Source organism: Octopus bimaculoides, chromosome 1, assembly GCF_046866305.1.
Source record: "Octopus bimaculoides isolate indiv1 chromosome 1, ASM4686630v1, whole genome shotgun sequence".
Classification (NCBI taxonomy): Eukaryota; Metazoa; Mollusca; class Cephalopoda; order Octopoda; family Octopodidae; genus Octopus; species Octopus bimaculoides.
Window position 1 is genome coordinate 121,549,222 of NC_142928.1, and position 25,293 is coordinate 121,574,514.

Below are 25,293 nucleotides of genomic sequence, written 5' to 3' on the forward strand. Positions count from 1 at the left end.
GGTGTTTTACAACCAAATGTCCTTGTTAATGATTCTTGCCTGCTTTTTCCTGGTAAATGTTATCTTACTTGGCATGTATTTGAAGGTAGAAAGCTACCAGATAATCTATTGACAAAATGACAGCAAAGTCAGTCTTTAACTGAGCAAATGTAAACACACAGACACACAAACAATCATATATACAATGGGCTTCTTTCTATTTCTGTTTATCAAGTCCACTCACAAGTTTTTGGTTGGCCCTGAGCTATATAGAAGACACTTGGCCAAAGCACAGTGCAATGGGATTGAATGGGAAGAGAACTTCTTGACCACAAGGCTTTGCCTGTGCTTCTCTCTCCACATATATCCTTTATTTTTTACTTGTTTCGGCCATGCTGGGACACCATCTTGAAGGATTTTAAAATCTGGCACTTATTTTATTGGTCGTTCATGCCAAAAAGCTAAGTTACAGGGAAGTAAACAAACCAGCACCAGTTGTCAAGCAGTGGTAGGACAAACATAAAGACACCCCACACATATATATGACATGCTACTTTTCCACACAGTGGGACTGAACCCACAACATATGGTTGGAAAGCAAACTTTTTACCACATAGCCACACCTACATAAACATATATACACACACACACACATATATCTTAGTCTCATACATAGAACGTAGTGAGCTGGGTAACTTCAGCTAACATCATCCTTGCACCATTTTCAGGATACATAATTAGTAATTTTACTCTGCCTCCTTCTCTATAATTATTTGATCATTCAAAGTCCAAGCCCGTTGATGTGAATGTACTATACTGAGAAGATCTAACAAGACTGAAACATTAGCAATGCTTTTGCAAGTAGGCTTAAGAGCCAAGATCTACAGTGATGCCTTTGTTTGTCAAATCTTGGATTAACTGATTGTTGGAATTATCTCCCTTGTTTATAGAGTTTAACCCTTTAGCAAACAGTCAAATGTAATGCTTATTTATTCATGTTGCTTTGAATTAATCATGCATAATCTTGCAGCTTTGATATTTTTAGTGCGTGATTGCTTATTTTTAGAAGGATATTGTAGGGTAGGTGCGAGAGGTTGCATCTGGCTTGTTTGAACATAAAACAAATGAAATATTTAGGTTGGATGTGACTGGTTTGAATGCTAAAGGGTAAAACACCTGAAAAGGGAATTCCTGTCTATGAAGTGCAAGGACAATCTATTTATAGAAACTTTTTAGTTCATTATATTTCACGTGAGATTCTTGTGTTAGTAGTATCTATGAATGTTAGGGTCAAGTAAAATAACAACAAAGTTATTGATGTAATATGTACCAATCACCTGTCCAGCCCTTATATAATGGATATTATATATCACATGATAATTTCCAATGTCATCATCATCATCATTTAACGTCTGTTCTCCATCCTGGCATGGGTTGGATGATTTGATAGACCAGCTGAAGGGTTGTTCAGGCTCCATGTCCGTTTTGGTATGGTTTCTATGGCTGAATGCCCTTCTTAACGCTAACCCCTTTACAGAATGTACTGGGTGCTTTTTACATGGCATCAGCACCTATGAGCCTGCAAGATTAGGGGTGCTCAGCTGGAGAGGGTTGCAGAGGATGAGTCTGTATGCAAGGGCAAGCACACTTTTACTTAGCTTGACATCTTTACAAGCACAACAGACTGCCAGTAGTCTTGGTCCCCTGTCATCCCCACTGTGAATCCCAATGTCTATAGATCCTTTCACACCATTTCGTTCCACATCTTCCTGTGTCTACATGTTCCCTCTACAATTGGAGAGCGGCACCTCTTGATGCAACTGTCTTCAGTCATACACATTACATGGCCATACCAGTAGTCTTCTCTCTTGCACATTACATATATTTCATGTAGTGCAGTAGGAGAATTAAGATCAATGACTATCTATTGCTCTATATAAAGCTTAGGTGTTTCCCCACACTAAATCTATCACACAAACATACACATGAAGGCACATGGCTCAACAGTTAGTGTCAGGCTCACAATCATGAAGTAGTGAGTTCGATTCCCAGACCAGGCTGTGTGTTGCGTTCCTGAGCAAGACACTTGTCTCACATTGCTCCAGTTCACTCAGCTGTAGAAATGAGTTGTGACATTACTTTTGTCTTTCCCTTGGATAACTTTGGTGGTGTGGAGGGGGAAGACTGGCATGCATGGGCAATTGCTGGTCTTCCATGAAACAAAGTTGCCCAGACTTATCTTGGAAGGTGAGGGAAGGGAGGAATTTCTATGTACAATCCTATGGTCATCCATGACTGAAGGGGGTCTTTTACACACATATATTATTAGATAATAAATCGTATGGTGTACACCTGGTAGTTTGCAGGTAAAGCACATTCACTTTCACAGTGAAAGATTGATGCTAAATGGGTGGAAACAATTGTAGTGATCAATAAACATTCTCACATCTTCCATTTCCCTTATAAATCAAATATATACATACAAAAGAGCATGTTTTGTAACATATATAGCAATGCAAACAAATGTATGACTGCAGCTTAGCCATAATTCATGCTCTTTATTACACACGCACTCTCTCTCTCTCTCTCTCTCTTTACCTGTATTAGTCATTAGGCTGCAGCCATGCTGGGGCACCACTTTTATGTACTTTTAGTTGAATGCATCAACCCCAGCACTTATTCTATTGGTCTGTTTTGTCAAACTGCTAAGTTATGGAGACATAAACACACAAACACCAGTTGTCAAGCAATGGTGGGGAGGGGGCAAAATATAGACACACACACACACACAGATATGCTGGACTTCTTTCAGTTTCCATCTATCAAATCCACTCACAAGGCTTTGGTCATCCTGGGGCCATAGTAGGAGACATTTGCCCAAGGTGCTACACAGTGAGACTGAACCCAGAACCATGTGGTTGAGAGGCAAACTTCTTACCACACAGCAAACTACATTTACATATTATATACCATCAATTAATGCCCGCTTCCCTTGTTGGCATGGGTTGGACAGCCTGACAAGAGTTGGCAAGCCAGAAGACTGCCAAGCTTTACTGTCAGCTTTGGCAAGGTTTTTATGGCTTGAGCCCTTCCTAACACCAACCACTTTACAGTGTGTGCACATATATATATATATATATATATATATATATATATATATAATGTACCTAAATATCTATAAAATTATAATCTAATATACATATTACACACATATAAATACACATGTACATGGTTGTGTCGTTAAGAAAGTTGTTCCTTAACCTTGTACTTTTAGGCTCAATCCCACTATGTGACATCTAAGTTGAATCATATAAAATGTTTATACATGTCCTTGTCTTGACATTGTATAATAGTTGTAAGCCAGTGTCATACGTTTTCAATTTCCTTAAAAACGTTGAGAGTTGTTTATAGGAAGGATATCCAGTCATGGAGCCTGCCTCAACAAATTCCATCTGACCCATGCAAGCATGGAAAAGTGGACATTATTTTGAAATTGTGACACAAGCTAAATTCAAATATAATCTATATTTCCACTTGCCTCTCAACAGAAGCAAACAATCCATTATGCTGAGAGTTCTAAAGTATGTGATTGGTGTTGTATGAGAATTGAAAATGAAATTCCAGTGGAATATTAATTGGATGTTCTTTGTTAGTAGTATATTACCAGAAAATAATTTCTCTGGTGGCATCTGTTAAAGCAGTGGTTCTCAACCCAGGTCCACATAAGATTTTGTCATTAAAATTAGTTATATTTCAACAATACACAAAATTTCTTTCTTTTTTACTACAATTCCTAATAATATTTAATTATAAAAATATAATAGGATTTTATTTCAAATAACGAATGGGTATGTGGGTTCACCCAAGTAAAATAGAAATCAAGGGGGTCCATAAGTAAAAAAAATGGTTGAGAAACACTGGGTAGGCCATAATTCAGATGGAGAAATCTTGATTTCTTAGGATGAAATAATTGAGTATACTGAGACTAAATGAAAATATGTTTAATTCTGCATATTTTTTCGTCATCTGACAGACACATCATCATCGTCATCTAATGTCCATATTCCATGCTGACATGAGTTGTTCAGGCTGACAGTATACAATGGGTCCAAGGACTGTATCGTGCTAAAATATCTGCTTTGGCATGGTTTCTACAGCTGGATGACCTTCCTAATACCAAGCACTTTATAATGTGCACTGGGTGCTATTTTCATGCCACCTGTACTATTGAGGTTGCTATGCAGCTCATAAGACAATGCATAATTTATATAAAGAAAAATACATTGCAAAAATTAGATTCAGTAATTGTATCTGGTGGAAATATTTATTCATATTTTATACATACATTCATGCATACATGCCCTCAACTCAAATTTTACAAAGAAAACCAAATTTAAGTTAAGGTCTTATAAATTTCAATTCAGACTATATTGCCACCAGATATAATATTTAAGCATGAACAACTTATTCTACATAACCTATAAAATAAATATAATGACTATGACTCAACAAATTTGTAAAATGCTTCTTTTTTCTTTTTTGTATACACACCATAGCTGTTTCAGTTTAAATAGAACCAAAAGGACAAATAATGCTTGTCAAAATATCAAAAAATAAATTTAATCTAGACTAACATACTATAAAATAATTTTTTTTTTAAATCAAAATTAAATCAGTTTAAAAAAAAATTTAATGTTTTATAGGGTTTCTTAAACTTTCATCCAATCACACAAATGTAGAAATATCCCTATATTCCATGTAGGCATATATAGCTTTTGAGCAGTAGCTATCTAAAGTATTCAAGTTTGATTTTCTCAAGAAAACTTCAAAATAAAGTCCCACCACCACCAACCCACACTAAAAAAAAAAAAAAATTTAATGTGAAACAGTCACAAAGTACTGAACTTGAACAAAATTTCACACAAAACATACCTACATATTATTTGCAACTTAAAAAAACTCCATCAGTAAAAATCTATTGTACATAAACAATGGTGTGTGTGTGTGTGTGTGTGTGTGTGTGTGTGTGTGTGTGTGTGTGTGTGTATATGCTAAAAAACTTCAGTAAATCTAGTTTAGAAATAAACTAAAATACAAGAGCTATCTTTGATATAAATATATTCAAGTAACAGAATAAAAAGAAACATAATACTACCCTTTAAAAAAAAAATTTTTTTTTCTTCCTGTTTCAGGATTGTATGTGGAGTGCAAATCAAGTATGAATGTTATGAAGCCAGAAAACTAATTTAAATGAAGCTAATAAGGAACAAGATACAAAATGTATCAGTTAAAAAGATGTTAAATAAATCTAAAATGATTATGTACAGTTTCAAGATTCTGTTCATTTTATTTCAATATAAAGTTTATACAAGTATTTTAATGAATTTATTACATTTGGTTTTTGTTTTTAGCAAAAGGAAAACAAAGGCAAAATATCATACAGGAAATAATCAACAGACTTAATAATCTTAAACAACAACTTGAACACCTTTAATAACAGAATGTTTTAATAAGTCTTGAAAACTAGTTGAAGAGCAGCAATAACTTAAGCTACAGCTATGAATAGGAATTATGATCAAAAGAAAACAGGGGGGGAAAACCACAGTAAATTCTCTATTCAACTGAGCTAAGCTAACCTGATGTAAGTCTAAAAAGTAAACTTACAGTTTGTCCATAACAAGGGGAGAAGCAAAGCAATAAAAAAAATTAAGTATCAATGATATCCAACAAAATCCATTCAAAATACATAAACTTTATTATACAAGAGCAGTCTAAAAATGAAAATTTATTTTGGAGGGAATTATAATTCCAAAAGAAATTCTGGAGCACTAGATAAGCATAAAATGACACAAGATTGCCTTTGCTTTTTCTTTCTTCCTTTTTATTTATTTTGTTATGTTGCTGTTCTGTTTTTTGGGGGGAAGGGGGGTATTTTTTTCTTATTTTTTTCAGCCAGTGTTGCATACTAACATACATCACAGACAAACTCTTTTTGGAACAAAAAAAAAACCTGCTGAAAATGGCTTTAGAAAAATTAACATGAAAAACAATTTGTAGAAGCAACCATTTGTATACACAGATGAGTTTAAATAAATTTTCATAGCTAAAAAAAAAAAAAGGGGGGGGGGCAGGAGAAAAAAAAAAAAGAATGAATAGAATAAAAATTTGAAAGACAATTTTAGCAAACATGGTAAATTAGTGTTTAGCACAAGCAGCATAGATAAATATTGATCTAAAACTTTACATGGAGTAATAAATATAGTTTGGTTGCTATTTAAAAAGCAACAACAAAACAAAACAATTTTGTATGCTACATAAAAGCAATAACAAACATGTTCATACAGCTTATCATATTGTCAATCTGCTCAAAAGAACTATTAGGAGGAAAATATAAAAGCTACAAGATTATCAGAGTTGGTATAAGAGATGGAAACTCAAATCTTAAATATAAATAATTGTATTTCATTACCTATCCAAGTTATTAAAAAATAATTAAAAGAGACACCCTTATTCTTTTGATTATTTTTAATACACGTGTAAAAATAGCTAGAATTAACAACTCTATTTGGTTTTACTAGTTATTTTAGAACTATAACTTAAACCCCAACAAAGTTCTTGCAGACATTAATTTGGAAAATGTTACAAAGCAGGTTAATCTTTTACCTCCAAATTAAAAATTTTTGCCATATTGAGATTTATTTTTCATCAAATACTTCTTTAGTTAATTGCATGCACATTCCCACACATACATGCACACCAATGTAAGAAAATAAAACCATTAAATTGAAATACTTGTTTCAGTATAATCAATATTAGTGAAATGATCTCGGTAGTATCTTAATCTTTTCTTTTTTTTCTGCAAGAAATTTACACCTACCCCAGTTCCTGCACTTTCTTTTACATCATCAACCAAAACTGATTTCACTCTTCCATACAAAACAATAATGAAATAATAATTTTGTTTAAGAAAAAAAAAAAACCTGAAAGGAAATAAATAAAAATCTCACAAAAGAAAACAAATTAAGATTTCATACTATATATTTCTGTCTGTATGATTAATGAGTAACTGAACATAATTACCATTCTTACATAGTTTTTAGATGAAACTATGGTTAAAATTACATCCAAAACATATGAAACAGTGGTAATTAGACTTACTAAGAAAGTGCAGAGGAAGGGCGATGTATATATAAGAATATGGACAATAAATATCAGCCGAAATTTGAAGACAGGAGCATTTCATGAAGACAAATTTCAAAGTATATATATATTTTGTTTAGTTCTATACCTAACTGTTGATAGCATAACTGATCCTACCAAATTTAATTAGAATTCACTGACAAAAAAAAAATAATTTTGAAGTTAAATAACTATAAAAAGTTTGAACGTCTACATAATTATTAAATAACCAGGCATCTGAAAACAACACTAGTAATACCCAAGAAGCAGGAGCCAAAACCTCTAATAGAAAGGAATTTCCATTACATGTAATGTACTTATAATTAAGCCAAAATCAAATAAACATTATCTGTCAAAAGAAGTAGGAATCCTGCTTTCAATCCTAATACTTGTTTATTGGTAACAGCCAAATTAATATAATATGTTGGTATATTGTAAATTAAATTAAAATATTTCCAAATCTATATATCTCCATAGAATGGCATCCAGCTCCAATGAAAAAAAAGATGTCCAAATCCTCAACATAATTCAGAGCAACTTGTCCAACATGCGGAACAAAGTTAGATGTCCTCAAGATTCAATTTGTGTAATAAACACATATTCTTGATAACTATTCCATTAAGCTACTAATTCAGATTATACTGAAGGTCAGCATTCCATGCTTAGATTTTCAAGAGACAATACTTCCAAGATCATGTGTAACTCAAACAATAGGAGCAAAAAATTAAAATATAAATGTATTACTGTGTGTGAGAGTGTGCGCATGCACATCTCTAAATATTATAACTGAAGAGAAAAATGTTTCAACCACACTAATATGACTCAAGCTACCAGCAGAGCAATTATAAGAAGTGTTTATAAGTCAAACAGGATAGTGCCATGTGATTAGAATCTCCCATTAATATTATTTAAAAAGAAGAACCTAATCACAGAATTAAAACAAAACCTTTTTATCAGTGATGGCTAAAGATGACATTACTGAGAAGAAGATCTGTTATATTAGTTCAGTTTCAGTGTAGATTTTGTTTACCAAAACTGAAACTGAACCACTAAATAAGATAAAAATTAATCCTGCTCAGAAACACATCCAGTATAAAAAAGAATGATAACATTACAGATGATCAATATTTTCAAGAAAATCTAAGAATTAATATTCAAAATTGAAAAATGTTTTCAAATTAACATAACTGGTTATTTCATATTCTAAACTGTTTAAAGATCTAAAAATAAAATGAATACTTATGTTAGGCATATATATATATATATATATATATATATATATATAAGTCCCTCTCTACCACTAAAGTACTATTATTAACTTTGGAAACACTACTGAAGCCAACTAAAATCACTCATATATGTGTTCTATTTAAAGAAACATAATTTATCATTAAACACATATTTTCTCCTGACATTCTGATATAGTTTTTTAATGAACAAAATTATACTTATTATCCAACAGCAGAAGACAAGATCTAGTAAAAAATCTGCTGATACTTTTTCTTAAAACAAAAGTATTTTAATAATATTTTATACCTGTTTGTCAAATGAAAAAAATCTGTCACCAATTTAATGAGAAATTATAGAGAAAACCAAGTGCTAAGCTGGTTCTTTAGCTAAGTATTTCAAATAAAACTACATTATATGAAGAACAAAAAGTAGTTGATTTTTTTTGCTGAGGGTTGGTGGTTATTTTTGTTTCTATGTATTATATATATTATATACAATGTATGTTAAGCTATTTTTAATAAAAACCAAAAGTTGAAATAAAGCACTGCTCTGTGATTGGGAATAAGTTTTGTTACATTTGAATTTAACAATCAAAATTGTTTTTATGATGAAACTTTTTTGTCAAGGGAGAATTATCAGGCTGGCTTCCATTAGGAGGATTGGTTAACATCTTCACAAGAAATCAAAGTGGACCAAACATTATGTTGTGAAGTATTCTATTGAAATGATCCAACACGTTCCCTAATTTCTTTTTTTTTTTTTTTTAATTCAGCCATCATTTCTTTCTTTTTTTTCCGTATTGATTATTAGAGAGCAAAGAAAAAATAGATGAGACAATAAAATAAGCCATAATCACATTAGAAATCCAATGGACAAATATGTAGCAAAATGACAATCTAATAATAATAATGCTGCAATTGAATAAAGCATGTGAGGTCAGCTAGTGAGTATTGTGTTGTAGGAAATGTGGACATGTGCTGGGCTGACACTAGAGAACACACTCAATCACTCCAATATGGCAGCCTGTGCTGTGCAGTGGTAGACAAGAGCCAGCATGCACTCCACTGTATCAGCAAGGCACATGACACACACTAGGAAAAAATGCCGTTTCATGTAGAAGTAGGAGTAACAGTTTCTCCTTTAAGGTTTTAGAAATAATGAACGCACTAGGAAGTTTCATATTCCATTCTTCTTTGAAAAACATAAGCTGTTTACAACTTCTGTAAAAATAAAAAGAAAGGGAAAAATACAGTAAATAGAAATGAAGAAACATGATTTTAAAGAAATTAGCCACAACCAAAATATGCATTTGTTCATAAAATATAGTGAGCCGGCCACATATTTAGCTCTATTAAACTCTAACTATAAGATCTTAAAAAGGATTCAAACATATATCAGCCATGATCACACAATAAGAAAATGCTTACTGTTCCCTAATCATAAAACATTATTAATTTTTATAAAATACTATTTTATTAACTGAAGATAATTGATTGTCACAAAAATTGCTTACAGAGAACAGAAAAAATACAGATTAGATTAGTTGTTAATGATACTGAATGTAAAGTCAAAACTAGTAAGTCAGTTAAAGTTGTTTTGATAAATTAAATACTAGTTTATCATATATTAATATATGATGTTTACCTTAACGGTTTGGTATTATCAAATATTGAAGATAATCATTACAATTTTACACTAGCTGACTCTTATTTTTCTGTTAACAATGATGCAGTAGAAAAGGAAAATATCAAAATCATAAAGATAGATATTCCCAAATACATGTGATCCTCACGAATGTAATAAAAATCCTGAACTTTTACCAATTACATCTTTTCAGCAAAGTTGTATTGTAAGTTAAATAAGCACTCACATTTTAATGCAAGGTACATTAAAAAGCTAACTATCAGGAAAAAGAAAAAAAAAATCAGTATTGGCCAATGACTAACATTTTAATTATTTCAGCAAATACTGGAAATGACAGTAGATATGTTTCTGCTGCATTATGATTTCATCAGCGAAACAAACTTTGCAGCACTTGCTGAAGTAGTGATGATAGAACCAGTCAGTAAATGTACAAGATTATGCACCTGTTAGCAGACAAAAATAGATTTCCCTAAAAATTGCAACAAACTAGGTAGCAAAATACTATTAGTAGATTCTACTAATAAATTCTAAAAATCTTCCAATAAACAGTCCCTGATATTACAATGTATTTAAACATTATCATTACTATTAAGCTGTGCGGCCAAAATATTTCTCTAGTTCAGTAGATAAACACATCTGTGTGTTGTTGAAACTCTGATCTAATGTATGAATGGTTTAACATATAAACCATAAAAAGTGTAGCTGTAACAATAACAACATACATCAGAACTGATGTCATTGAGCATAAATCAATATTTCTCAACTGGGGTCACAAAATGTCCAATTTACCATAATCCAACTAAAATGGAAATTCATGAAATTTAGTAGTCCTAATGTCAAATACATATGGAAAATCACAAAATAAATACTTACTTATGCTTTGCTTTCAGGTGCTACTCTAATTGGAGTAGATGAATGTATGGGTCCATTTTGAGCTATTCCACCACCACCACCTCGAATTACTGCTGTTTGTGCAGTAATGGACTGGTGTTGTCCAGGCCGGATTGGTTTGGCTGGAATAAGGAAAGGCAAATCAAATTATAATTCAGTATACTTTTGTTTTATGATTTTACTATTATTTCATCAAGAATGGTTGGGATTTAATAGAAGTGAATTTTAAAAAACTCAGTTAATCTATAAAATATTCTTATATGAAGAATGATTAAAAGGATCACTTTGTAAAGTTGTAAATGTGGCACCTAGTTTGATCCTACAGTGCAGTACTTTGGGCAAGTGTCTTCTACCCTAGTTTTTGGTCGACACCTTATGAGAGGAACTTTATAGATGAAAACTATATGTGTATGTGTGTGTGCATATGTATGTATATATGACATAGATGGAAACTAAGTGTATGTATATATATATATATATATATGGATAGCATTGTGAAAAGGCAAAATTGGTGCATCAAATGAAAATAACCTGTAGTATTTCAATCTTTCTTATTTACACCTCCTTTACATCCAGTTGACTTTGCCCTTCGTTCACTTCCAAGGTTGATATTAATCAACTAGAGGTGCCCTAAAATAGCTACAGTCCAATCACTGAAACCAGTACAAGAATGTGTTAAAAAAATGTTTGTAATAAACTAACTTGTTACTGGCTAATTATTATTATTTTGTGTCCATATCAAATTTTTACACATTTTTATGCATTCTTATGAGTTCTTTATTTCATAAATCATAAAAAAAAATGACAGGAATCCAATAATGGGTAAAATCACTCAGAGTTAACAATAGCAAAGCTATGTGCTACCTTAACATAAAGCCAAGTCAAACATTTTCACAAATCTTAGACTTACCTATTTGAGCAGCATGTCCTCTGCGTGCAAGGTTTTTCTGGCGAACAGCTTCTTTGATCCTATCCACCTCATGCTGGTACCTGCCGTTGGTAAAGGTGATATTGCTAATTCAAATACAAAATAGTATTGCTGTTTCCAAATACTTTGAAAAATAGATTAAATACCTGCAATAAAGTTATGTTCATCAGGAAATCTAGGGCTAAAGCTATTCTGATCCATGAGTAGTCTTTCAAAAAACTGGAAACTTACCAATTTCAAGACTGTTTCCTTTGACAAAATTCGTAAATCTATTCATCTTTCAAAATATCCAGCCGACTTCAGGCAAAAGCTTTCATTGAATTGAGTTACAAAGAGTAGACTGTGTCAGAGTTTACAGAAGAGCCCAAATAAAGTAATATTTTAGGCCCACAAAAGCTATTCAGGAGATCTATGTAGATGAATGCAAAATTAATATCATACATTAACATTTTATATCTACCTGCAGTGACTATAAGGAGAATTGCATAACTTATTGACTGATTCTACAAAGAAATGATTCCTTTCTATTCGAATTTGCTTTGGCATTTTTTTTTTTTTTCTAAGATGTAGTTCTTTGTAAACCAATCAGATCTAAGGCGGTCTCAAAATTCACGACCGTTTATATCATAATCAGCAATACCATCATTTCATGCAATTCACAACAACATTGTTCGAAAAAAATTGATACAAAATGCAAATAACACACAAAATAAAGAAAAACAATGTATTTCTTAAATGAAACTCAGGAAACATCCAGTTGATACTAGCAATGAATATTTATAGTATCAGGTTTAAAGTTTTCAATTCTATATTTTTAATTAATCATACTGACATGTTATAATCATAACTAATAATTCTAAGCTATTTATATTGAGAATATCTAGTTATTTTAGAGAAAGCTTAGTGCACACAAAAAACATCACAAAACAGAAGTAGTGTTACCTTTTTCTGTCTCTCATAGCGCCTTCTTTTGCATCCTTGAGAGCAGACTCTAGAGACTTGACCCGCTCCATAGTAGCACGTAACCGTTTCTCCAGCTTGGGCAACTCACAGCGTAAATCAGCATTGTCTCGAACAAGCTGAACAATAATTAAAAGTTTGTTAGGATTATTTAAGTCTTAAATTTCAATAATATAGAGGAAAGCAATTATTTTAATGAAATATTCAAGTTAGATAATTAACCCTTTTGTTACCATATTTCTGTTGAGATGCTCTGTGTTTCTTTCAATTAATTTTAAATATAACAAAGAATTCAGTAAAATAACTTAATCATTAAGCTAGTGTTAGGAACATAAATTGTGACTAAGGTTTGGTGGAAGATTTTAATTCAGAACTTATGAAAACAAGACATTTGTACTACAGAGCCAGAGGCAGTTTCAGCCGGGTTGGTATCAAAAGAGTTAAGCTAATCCTCACAAAGAAATTATATAAAAAAAAGTTCTTGTATCCTATGGTTAGCTCTGGAGTATATACTTTAAAGCAAATGAAGTTTTTTTAAGAAAAAAAAAGAACCTGGCACTTGTACTAGTTTATCATTAATAAACTACTTAAGCTCTTGATTCAGACTAAATTATTTCCCCCATCATTTTCCTATTTAAACAAATATGACTGAAGGCAGATTACTGTAGCTTTAACTTTCTATTTAACAATACACTAAAGAAAAAACTTAAATATGTAGCGAGCATTCACCTGTTTGTGAACCTTGGTTAGTTGTTCAAGGTTGCTTTCTAAGAATGAGATCTTCTGTTTCTGAGCTGCATTACCTCCAGTGTCTTCATCATCATCTTCAGCCTTGCTACATGACTGAAAAACAAAATGACAAATTGAAAAATCTAAAAGACTTCATAAATAATGTAAACGTCATTATGGTTCCCAATTTCTACAACTCACCAATATAAATGACAAGCTTACAATTATGTACCCACAAAAGCTCATTAGAATTTTTTAAAAATCCACAAAAAACAACTAATAGAAAAGACAAGAAATCACAACTAATTATAGTTAAAATGATTAAAATTCATGATGAATTTAGCATAAATATTAGAAAAATAATTATATCATGCCACCCCAAATACAGAAAATCAAATTGATCTAATGTTTTTGAACAGTTGTTAGTGAAATGGTAAATACAAAAATGTAATATAATCAACTGTAGATTAACTATTCCTTTTGGTTCTGCTTATTCAGCAACAGTTGCTGAAATACCATTTAATATGAAGTAAGAATGAATACCAATAACAAAATAGTAAATTATCATCACACCCATTCTCCCCAACCTAGTTAACTATTGATGGAGGACTTTGGCAATATAATATTTATTAAGCCATGGCAATGAGACTAATCAATATGCAGTAAATGATACTGTTTTCAATAGCATTAAGATTTTGGGTTTTACCGTTCTCATTTTTTTTACAGACACAAAAATGTCCATAAAACAGCTAAATAAATAAATTAAAAAATTTGAACTTGATAGAAATTCTTACCTTTTTGACTTTGTTCTGGAGATCTTGCACAAACAATTTTCTAAGGTTATGCAGAGTTTGTAGCTCTTTGGCCTGAAAACATTTTAAACAAAGAAATGTCATTGACAAGTCAAAATCTTAATATACACTTATAATACAAAACTGTAAAACCATATTTTCAAAAATCAAAATCCAATACATTTTAAAATCTTTATAAAGAAGGTTAAGTTAAACTTAATATTGACATTTCTGATAATTTTGTATTCTAATATTAAGTATAGAAGTAAAAAGATCTTTATGGATTTTTCTAGATACCACAGTTTCTTCAAGTCCTTTCAGATCTTGTTTAGCTTGTTCTCGGCGATCGATTTGCAACGACAGATCAGCTAATTTAGCAGACTTTTCAACCTCTTCTTGCTTCAATTTATCATAATCAGCTTGGAGTTTCTCTAGAGCGAGAGTTAGTTTTTGATTGGAACTACAAAATATAAGAAATATATTTATATAATATAGATAACCAGATAATGAAACATACATTTTAATGTAATCATTTTAAAGTACCTGTTAAGCAAACAATATCGTCCAGGGCAATAAAGAGGTATTGAAATGTTATTATGAGAGGTTGTTAAATGAGGAGAATGCATATATGAGAGAGTGCATGTCCCAAGTAGACCCAACAGAGGCAGGCCCTAGCCATTGATGATGACAACTATACTGTCAAAAGCAAGATTTTAGGATATGAAGATAAGGAATTAATTAAAATCACCAGGAAGAGTTACTGAGATGCTTAAAATACTTGAAGTAGGTTGTGCACTAGTCATTGCATGATCAATCAGATAGTAAAGGAAGGTGTAGCAGTCATAAACTGCAACAAAGGGAAGGAGATGTTTAAAAGAGACTTTAAATTGACAGATCTTACTATGAAATAAATAGGAATGCTATACAGTATAACCCTTGTCAAGTATGGACAAGAGACAGGCTGTTGGGGAAAGCAGATACACAAGAGAGAGAAGTTCCTTCAAATGCACTGAAGGCTCCACTGAAGTGGCTGATCGCTTTCATTAGCAAGATGACCTAATTCTGAAAGCATAGTTGCTAGAAAAAAAAGGAGTTGAAAAAAATTAGGGGACAGTTACTTCTGTTGATAAACAAAAGGTTTCTTCCAGTGTGAAAGGCAATCAATATGACACTTCTGTATGAACTGTGATGTTGCCTGAAAGTAAAACACAGCCTTTGAATGCACAAAATTTGTCATGGTTGAAAAGAGATGGGGTAATTATGCTCCACTGTTAGTGCACATGAATAATGGAGCACAATAAGCAGAGAGAAAAACTGGCTATAAAAGGAATCATACATAGTGTACAAAAGAGAAGTCAACACTGACACAGGTATGTTAATCCCATGGAGGATGCCAGTTGCTTAAACAAGTGCCAAGCACTCTAAGTGGATGGAATCTGTGAAAAATCAAGGAAAACAGAACAAAGTGGTGAAAATTGATCCCCAAGAGACTGAGCCTCATAATAGAAATAACCAGGAAATGCAATCTGTGATGAAACACAGTGCGGGACCTGAACAATTTATATAATCTTGGGAAAGAATGAAAGTAAAGATAAGGATTGGAATGTATATTTACATTTGAGTCTCTCTTGACCAGCATGTTCATACTTAATCTCCATATACTGCCTTCCTCCTCCCATCATTACATTTTTCTCTCTCATTCACATGTCTCGCAATCATCACTTTTTCCTTTTTTATTGCTAGCTGTCACTCACTCTCTCATTGTTCACTCCCCTATCACTCATTAGTGACATCCACCAATGCTCTTCTCTCATCATCACCCAATGTTATATATCATGGTTTCACATTACTTCATCTTCTATCACTCTTTCCCTTCTCACATCCTGCTGCTCATGGTGTTTCTATCAAATCTTATTACCACAAAATCACCAGGCAGCTGTTCACCACTCTCTCTTCTTTTAGTCTTACTTCTGTATCAACTTCTCACATCTATGATTCTGGTTTTTTTCCCTTAATTTGTTCCTGTTTTACCCCCTTGCAGGCCTCTTTTGATGACTCAGTTCTCTCTAACAGGGACAAGACAACTTAGAAAAGAAGGCTCTTTAGTCTTGCTAAGGACAAGACCTATTGCTGAAAAAGCCACAATAAAATGAAAAAATAACATACTCTTTGAGATCATCAACAGTGGCTTGTTTTTCTGCAATCTTGTCACGTAGGGATTGCAACTGCTTTTGATGTTGTTCACGATGCATCTCCATTTGTTTCTCAAGAACTTCACGTGTTTCACTTGCTGCACTACTTTCTTTTTCTCGCTCATTTAATGCAGATAAATGCATTTGTTCTAAAATATAAGCAAATATGTAAAATAATATCAAAAGATTGCAGACTTCATCACTGCATCTAAGATTTACATTTTTTTTTTTAAAGAACATCCTGAACACATTTGAAGCTTAGAACTACCTACAAAAATACTCCAGTATGTAATCATTCGCTTTTATCTATTTGTATATTCTTAATAAGTGAATAAACATCATAGGCGAGTCATTTTAAAATTTCCTTTTCGACAGTGAAATGCATTTGGCAATTTTTATATTTGTTCTACATGATTTGCTTTTAAATTCAACCTTGACCACACTTAGTCAAATGAGTTTCATATATGAATAAAGATGTCATAATTAGATAACTTTATATAACAATATATTAGAATTATATGAAATTTGAAGTGTAAAAGTATACTAACAAGCTAAACACAACCTAAAATGAAGAAAAATTATTACGCCACTTCCTAATTACACAAATAATAATATAATGTCAAGCTTAATCTCCTAAGGCATCACCAAAATAATTCTCAAGTTCAAAGAGTTATAGTTCTATTTTGTATTTTCTTTTGTTTCCAGTTTGGTTCAATTATTTGATTTCAAAATGAAATTATTTCTCATGAAGAATTAATTTTTTCACTTGTACCAATGAAAATCAGATATACATGGATAGTACAAGATTCAGGAAATCTTTTAGAATGACATAAAAACAATATTTCATGGCTCATACCTTGTGCTTTCAGTTTAGCATACTCTTCATTGAGTGAGTCAACATTTTCCTCCATTGTTCTCCTTTTATTTTCAGCATCTTTGATGGTCTCTTGGAGTGTGACCATCTTCGCTTCATGCTACAAAGAAATACCATCAGATACCGAACAAAAGAGTATTAAAACACAAATTATAGCAATAATAATAATAGTTTAATGACATCTAAGAAAAAACTAGTGACACATCTTATATTCATAACTAGAGAGGTTATAATTCAAAGTTACAGATTAACTAATTCTACAATAGTTTACAAGTTAGTTAAATTAAAAATAGTTTCAGTTTAAAGTTCTCATGCAAAAGGTCTGAGTTTATTAAAGGCCTTTTTGTTTTTAAAAGAATAAACAATGTTGAATCAGAACTCTCGGCTCCCTTCCCTCAACCAAAATACTAAAGCTACTCAAAAAATCCAAAGGAGCCTCATTCTTTCCTGCTAACTCATCAAAATTGTTATAGCAACAAAATATAGAGTAGAACATAAAGTTGCAAGCAAAGCAAACTATTTCACTGAATACTTTCAATGGAAAGCTAACATTAACTAAGGATAAAAGAAGATTAATTTACCACAAAACACAAAGAATCAACAGATAAAGAAATTTACCTGTTGGATAAGTAATCTGCAATTAGACAATTCTTTTTCACTGTCTTCCATTTTCTTCAATGTATCTTGCTGGTAATTCTCAAGTTGAGAATTCCGACTGACTAAAGTTTTAACTTCAGATTTCATCTTGCTGATATATAAGCGAGCAACAGTGAACTCTTCTTCAATCTTTTCTCCAGAACCTGCAGTTGGCTGAAAGGAATATGATGATGAAAATATATAAACAGCAATAACATTTTGCAGTAAAAATTGTGGAAATATTGGGTTTAAAAGTCTACCCAAATCTATGTAAGGTCATCAAATTGTAAAGAGAAATTACAAATACTTACTTTAGTTTCAGCTGCATTGCCTCCAACAATAGCACCGATATCACCAAGGTCTTTCAATAAATTAATCATCATATCAGTGACTCGTTTCCTATGGTGCATTGAAGAATCCTTCAATTGATCCAATTCATTCTGTAAGCTATTCAATGTGCTCTAAAAGGAGATATTTTGAGGTTGTTGTAACAAATAATAGTTTACAAGAGCCAAAGCATTATAAGACACAAAGCAAAAAAAAAAAAAAAAGTCAAAATCTTTTACTACAATATTCTTAGTGAATGTATCTGTTCCATTGACCTCTAACTTACTGAGCCAATGAGAGAACCTCAATACAGCTGCTCAACTCACTAGAAATCACAGTCATATTCCCTAAATCCCACCTATCATTTTAGGAAAAAAATGCACTGGATAATTTAGGCTTAATTATAAAATAAATAAAAAAGAAAACAATGTTACATATGAAAACCTCATCAAGGCTGAAGGTCAGTTAAACAAATATTTTCCCTATGACAAATTTGCCACAAGAACTGTACACTATTCTTGAAAACGTTTGGGTGTTTCAAAACTGAGAAAAAATGCTGGTAGCAGTGTATCAAAAGTGGAGGGAAATATTTTGAAGATGGCATGTCTCATTCAATTGTAGGTAAAGCCCAGTTTCTTGGGGAACAAACTTTGTGCACAGCAATGTCCAACTTCCTATCAGAGTAAAGACATATCTTTTATTTTTTACTTGATTCAGTCATTAGATTGCAGCCATGCTGGGGCACCATGTTGAAGGGCTTAAACTTACTTTTCCTAATGATCTTATCCTAATGATCTTCTTTGAAGAACTGCTAAGTTATGGAGACATAAGCAAACCAACACTGGTTGTCAAGTGGCAATCTCAGGACAAACACTAAATAATAAAGACATACACACATATAAAACGGGCTTCTTTCAGTTTCTGTGTATCAAATCCACTCATAAGGCTTTGTTGGCAAGGTCCTGCACAGTGGGACTGAACACAAAACCTCAAAGTTGGGAAGAAAACTTCCTACCCAAACAGTCACACCAGTGTCTATTATGAAAATTCTATACTATCATTGATTTCAAATTTTGGCACAAGGCTAGCAATTTCAGGGGATGGGGTAAGTTGATTACACTGACCCCAATACTCAACTGGTACTTATTTTATCAACCCCAAAAGGACAAATCGGCAGAATTTGAACTCAGAATGTGAAGGCAAATAAAATACCAGTAAGCAGTTTGCCTGCTATGCTAATAACTCTGCTAGCTCACTGCATTAACTTCAATACTATTATTGCCATCATACTATGAAGAAACAAGTTTTGGAGGCTTTCCTAAAGTCAAATAACAATTTCCATTTCTATAATTTCTATAAACCAAAATGAATTCTCAAACAGATTTATTTGACAGACTATCTCCAATTTGACTAAATTAACTCTGACTGCTGCATTTATGTCAGAATATTTCTAATTGTAAACTAAAATTTTATTTCCTTTTTCTGCTCAAATCCCCAATAAAACTGAAAATTATGCAATAAAATCTGAAATAATAACAATAATAATAATCATCTGGAAATGCAATAACTCACCAGCTTCTGGCTAAGTTCATCACTAAGATTTTCATTTTCTTTATTTTTATTCTCAACCTCTTGAGACTTTTGATCATAATTCATAGCCAACTCTTCAAGGGCTTGCAAGACTTCTTTCACTTCATCTTTAGCAGATTCATTATCAGATTGAATACGTGACATTTCTTGCTGTAGATTTTCATAGTCTTTACGAGACTGAGAAATTAATTCTTCCTGTTCCATCATCTGTTCATTTAATTTCTCTATTAACTGAGACTGGTTGTTGATCTCATCATCCTGCATTAAAATAGTTCAACTTTACTAACCATTGACATAGTTTACACATCAACCCATTAGCCTATTTAAGTAATCTAACAGTAATTAAATTGCTCAACAAAAACTATTAGCACCAGCACTCCTAATCACATTTGCATAATTTATGCCTTTTTACAATCATAAAAATTTATAAACTGAGTTTGATTTAATTTATATCATAGTATCCAAAAATTAAAATCACTTTTACTTTAGTTCTTATCAAAGTACAATAGACTGAATGAAGAATTCTCTTTCCACCCATTTATCTAGAACATCTAAATAAACATCATTCCACTAACAAATACAAATTTATTTATGTGTGCATTTGTAAATGCTTTTATTTTACATTTTGTATATATATATATATATATATATAAAAAAAAAAACTGTGCTATTTTGGAAGAGAAATCATTAACAATAATAAACAGAAATACGTTTTTTCACTGTTTTACTACTTATTAGATTTTGTTGTTAGTATCATGTAACAACAATAAAATAAATAAAACCCAAATGTATAATAACCACACTCCGTGCGCGTGTTTAGATCTTACAAAATACAAACTTTTCAGATTTCATAAAACTAACATACAAAACAACTGCTAGCATGTTGTGCTGGTAATAAGTGCACGGTAAAATAAAAGTATAAACAAATTTACTTTATCATCAAGTTGTTGATACAGTTTCAATCGTTCTTCTTCTAATTGGCTACGATCACCTTCATTCATAGATACAACCATATTTCCAGCTAGGCTGGTTGTGCTGGTAGCAGGAGACTCTGCAGGAATATCTGCTTTCAGATCAACTTGGTCATCAACAGATACAGGTTGACCTAAAACAAGATCACATATAAACATATAAATTTATTACTAATTGTTTTTTTCATTCATAGCTTATTAAGTAGATATTTCATTTATTAGTGTCAGATGAACAAAATTAAGGTAAGATTAAATAAAATAGGTACTAATTTAAAACAAATGAAGAACAGACCTACTGACAGGACTCCCAGTCTGTACATATATATCACTCACCAGGCAATTGTGTTACCTAATCACTCTACGGAGAGCATGTCAATGCCTTTCTTAAAAATCTAGTTTGTGTTTTTTAACTGTGCTACAGCATCTTTATAAAATGTTGTTAGTTAGCAAGACAATTTAAACACCATAAACAAATATCATATACAATGCTGTACAATATAAATAAGTGCATTACTTTGGTTTGAAGTCTACAATGAGAAAAGCACTACATGTTCTACCAGTTCAATATTCTGTTTCTGAACAATTTAGAATGATTTTTAATGCCTACTATGAATAAATTATACAGAAAACATCTTAACCTCTTCAATTCTGAATTGTAGATCAGATAAGTGGAAAGCTTGTGCTAACAGGATTATTTTAATTTCTAAAATTTATGGGTCTTTTCAAGCACAATGTAAGATATTTTTAAGGTGACGGATGTAGTGAAATGAAGGAATTCCAATATACTGCTGGTACATAACTTATTTTATTGACACCAAAAATAAGATAAAATTCAAGCTTAGAAAATTTAGTTCATCATTTTATTATTGCTGCCAATTTATCACTCATATCCTTTCTAAAATTAAGACAATTTTTTTTAGTTAACTGAATTCAAAGCCAACATAGATTCTAATTACTTTAGATTTTTGACAATGTTTTTCTTCTAAATGTAAACAAGTTTCAGAGAAACAAATTTAATATGAAAGAAGACATGGAAACACTCATTTCTCAATCAATGAGCAATTTTTTTTTAGATTCTTCTAGTAATTCATGCAAGTGATTAAACATATCCTACCAGAACAATTCAAATCTTATATATGCTTCTATCAATGTAACTGACAAAATACACTATATAAACTTGAAATACAGAAATGAACATTAAAAAAATTGAAGATAACAGAGAAGATAATAGAAATAACTTGCTTCTAGACTATTACTAATGTAAAAAGGCTCAACATTTTCATAATCCTATATTTTATGAAATGCTACTAAGTGTCTTCTATACTGAGAATCTCTGGATCTCATCTGTTGTCTATAACAGAGAATTTAGAAGGGTTTGATAAAATAACTAATTTTGTTATAATCAAGCTGATGTTTTTAGCAAAAAGGACGGGCAATTTAAAATAAGAAGCTCCCAATCAAAGAATAGAGAGGATCTCATACAAGTTAATATCAAATGGGCTGAGTAAGCAAGTGCATATGTATACACACAGATTCTAAATAAAGAGTGAATAAATCATTGAACATTGATCTTAAAATAGATTTTATACTATCTGAAGATTTTGTAAGTCAAAACAGAAGAAAATTTTAGAAAAATGTATCTTACCAGTTCTCCATTTCTGTAATTCACTCTCTAATCGTGCCAATGTAGCCTTCAATTTGGTACATTTTTCTTTTTCCTTCTCATATCTTCTCTTCCATTCATCAGCTGTCAATTCTTCATTGACAGACACAACATTCTTGATTGTCTTGGCTCTGTAAAATACACGAGAAATACAAGATTACATTTTGCAAATAAAATATATAATTAATTATCACATAGTTCATGTAAATACTTGAATTTACAACACTAAACAATTATTGATAGCAGAGAAAGCAAAATGAAAATGTATCTGATCAAGTGTCGCAAATGTTTGGTGACATATACATTAGAACATTATTTTTATTGATTAATACCACATTTTAATTTTATGCCAACTGAAAGAAAAAGAGAATTATAAAAATTCTATATAGCATGTGTGACTCATTTGTTTGCAAGTATTCCCCGCAAGTCAGCCTTGTAAGTCCTCTTGTTTTCAAAGCAACACTCATAAGGAGATTTAAAATCAGCATTGTAAAGTAACCAGTTGCATTTCTGTATTGCTTCCAGCTGAAGGCTTAGATTTAGAAGTAGGTGTATGGAGACTTTTATGTTTGTTTTAGAAGTGTTGTAACCATCAGATATTGTTTAGTGCTCATGATGGGATATTAGTAGTGGATTCTTAAGTTTAAAGTCTGACACCTTATCAATTCAGCTCTCAGATTATAAATACCCTAATACCAGTTTGGATGACTAATAGTCACTAAAGTATCAATTTGTCTAATTCTGATTTGAAGAAAAAAAAAAAGTGTGAAAAAAACTTGGCCTCAGAAATGATAATTTCAGTTTATTTGTTTAGATTTTAGGGGAGATTATCTGTGGTTATAGAGGCAAGGAAGCCATTCTTTTTAAATCATCAAAATTCAGATACATGAAACCTAAATTATTGTTTAAAAATCACACTAAAATATTATCTATCTATGGTAAGCCTATACCTTGAGAGGAGTTATAAGTATTGAATGCCTTGTGATACACCTCAAAACTGGACATCAGACAATCATATGAATGTTATAAACTAATTTTCAAATATCAAATACTTTTTATGGGAGAACTATAACAACTGTCAGTATCTTAGAAAAAAAGCTGATCTTTTCAAACAGTGACAAATATTTTGACATTAATACTAATCCTCACTAAACTTGTGATATTTATCTTCTACATATTGGAATTCAAATAGGTACTTTTTGGAGGTCCAGTTTTATAACAATATCTTTACCATCAAACAATATAAGTGTGATACTTGTACAATTTTTTTTTCAACTATACTTTAAAAATGAAATAAATAAAGGTGGCGGGAGCAGTTTCACAATAGCATTGGACTTTACGCAAAGTTCTTTACACCCATGTTTCATAGCTGGAATTAAATTGAAAATGTTTTCCTATGCTTAATATTCAGAAATTAAAAGCTAGTTGATATTCAATACAGATGGTTATAATTGTAAAAAAAAAAATAGAAAAGGTAAAGAAAAAAATAAATATCTGCTTACCTTTGACCAAAAAGTAAAGTGGATTTTGTCTCAGATTCATTATAAGAGGCAGGGGAGCAACAGATAACCATTGTAGTTCGAGCATTACCACCCAAACTTTCTTGCAAAATTCTGGTTAATTTACTATCTCTGTATGGTACATGTGATTTCTGTGAGAAACAGGTAATCAAGGAAAAACATTTTTAAATGTATTAATAAAAGAGAGATTTACAATCATTGAAAATTTATTCATTTGAAATAATTCAAAAACAGTTAATTAAACTGGTAATGAGTATGATGGTCAAAAGTGATACATATTTGGAGGAGAGCTGCCATTATGTGACAGGGTAATTCATCATTTTAACTGTACCAATGGAATTCAATAAGTGACAAATACAGCAAATACTCCTCTGAACATCAATGAATAGGAAAAGAAAAGAGAGAAAGTAGGAGACTGGAACTATTAAAATTATCAACACTAATAGGTTACTTGAATACATTTTTGTTGATAATCCTTCCTACTATAGGCACAAGGGCTGAAATTTTGGAGGATAGGGCTTGTCAACCCCAGTGCTCAACTGGTACTGATTTCATCAACCCAGAAAGGATGAAAAGCAAAGTTGACCATGGCAGAATTTGAACTCAGAATGTAAAGATGAACAAAATTCCACTAAGCAGGTTGTTAGGCATGCTGATAATTCTGCCAGCTTGCCATTTTATTTTTGTTCATAATAATAACAAAGAAAAAGAAGAAAAGTCTTAGTAATAACATTGTTTCTAATCACACACACACACACACACACACACACACACACAAAATAAAAGCAAAAGCAAGTTGGAACTTACATTCCCATCAGCTAAAGCAGATATAACGTTTCCCAAAGCGGACAGAGATTTATTGATATTTTTGGCTTCATCCAACACAGCACCTTCAGCTCCAGTTTTGCTGACCTACAAAAGCAAGAAAATAACTCAAATTATAAAACAAAAACAGAAAAGAATAAAAAAAGTTCTGTTCATTTCATGCCATTCGTATTTTTGACAGGTTCAAATGTTTATCCCCACCCCACCACACACAAATTTAGAAAGAGCCTTATTAAATGTAAATGAAATAACAGTTCTAAATATTGTCAGCTGTTTTTCTAGTGAATAATACTCAAAGGCTACCTATAATTCTTCAGGCATCATCATCATCATCCTTTAGCATCCATTTGTCCATGCTGGCATG

General features: G+C 31.6%; 1 protein-coding gene across 2 annotated transcripts in view; it reads right to left on the reverse strand.

The window, feature by feature from the left end:
• Nucleotides 1-9,133: 9,133 nt before the first annotated feature.
• Nucleotides 9,134-25,293, reverse strand: part of LOC106867530 (kinesin heavy chain) — a 65,651-nt gene continuing 49,491 nt past the window's right edge. The window contains exons 9-24 of one of the 2 annotated variants that reach the window (XM_014912426.3): nucleotides 24,912-25,016; nucleotides 24,087-24,235; nucleotides 22,567-22,715; nucleotides 20,883-21,055; nucleotides 19,933-20,208; nucleotides 18,345-18,494; nucleotides 18,016-18,207; nucleotides 17,380-17,497; nucleotides 16,498-16,672; nucleotides 14,629-14,791; nucleotides 14,335-14,406; nucleotides 13,541-13,654; nucleotides 12,794-12,930; nucleotides 11,834-11,913; nucleotides 10,906-11,045; nucleotides 9,134-9,608 (exon numbers count right to left, since the gene is read on the reverse strand). In XM_014912426.3, coding sequence (XP_014767912.1) covers nucleotides 10,906-11,045; nucleotides 11,834-11,913; nucleotides 12,794-12,930; nucleotides 13,541-13,654; nucleotides 14,335-14,406; nucleotides 14,629-14,791; nucleotides 16,498-16,672; nucleotides 17,380-17,497; nucleotides 18,016-18,207; nucleotides 18,345-18,494; nucleotides 19,933-20,208; nucleotides 20,883-21,055; nucleotides 22,567-22,715; nucleotides 24,087-24,235; nucleotides 24,912-25,016 — 2,193 coding nt within the window. In that variant the 3' untranslated portion in view covers nucleotides 9,134-9,608. Of the gene's footprint in view, nucleotides 9,609-10,905; nucleotides 11,046-11,833; nucleotides 11,938-12,793; nucleotides 12,931-13,540; nucleotides 13,655-14,334; nucleotides 14,407-14,628; nucleotides 14,792-16,497; nucleotides 16,673-17,379; nucleotides 17,498-18,015; nucleotides 18,208-18,344; nucleotides 18,495-19,932; nucleotides 20,209-20,882; nucleotides 21,056-22,566; nucleotides 22,716-24,086; nucleotides 24,236-24,911; nucleotides 25,017-25,293 lie in introns of both variants that reach the window. The other variant, XM_014912425.3, reaches the window with a different exon arrangement.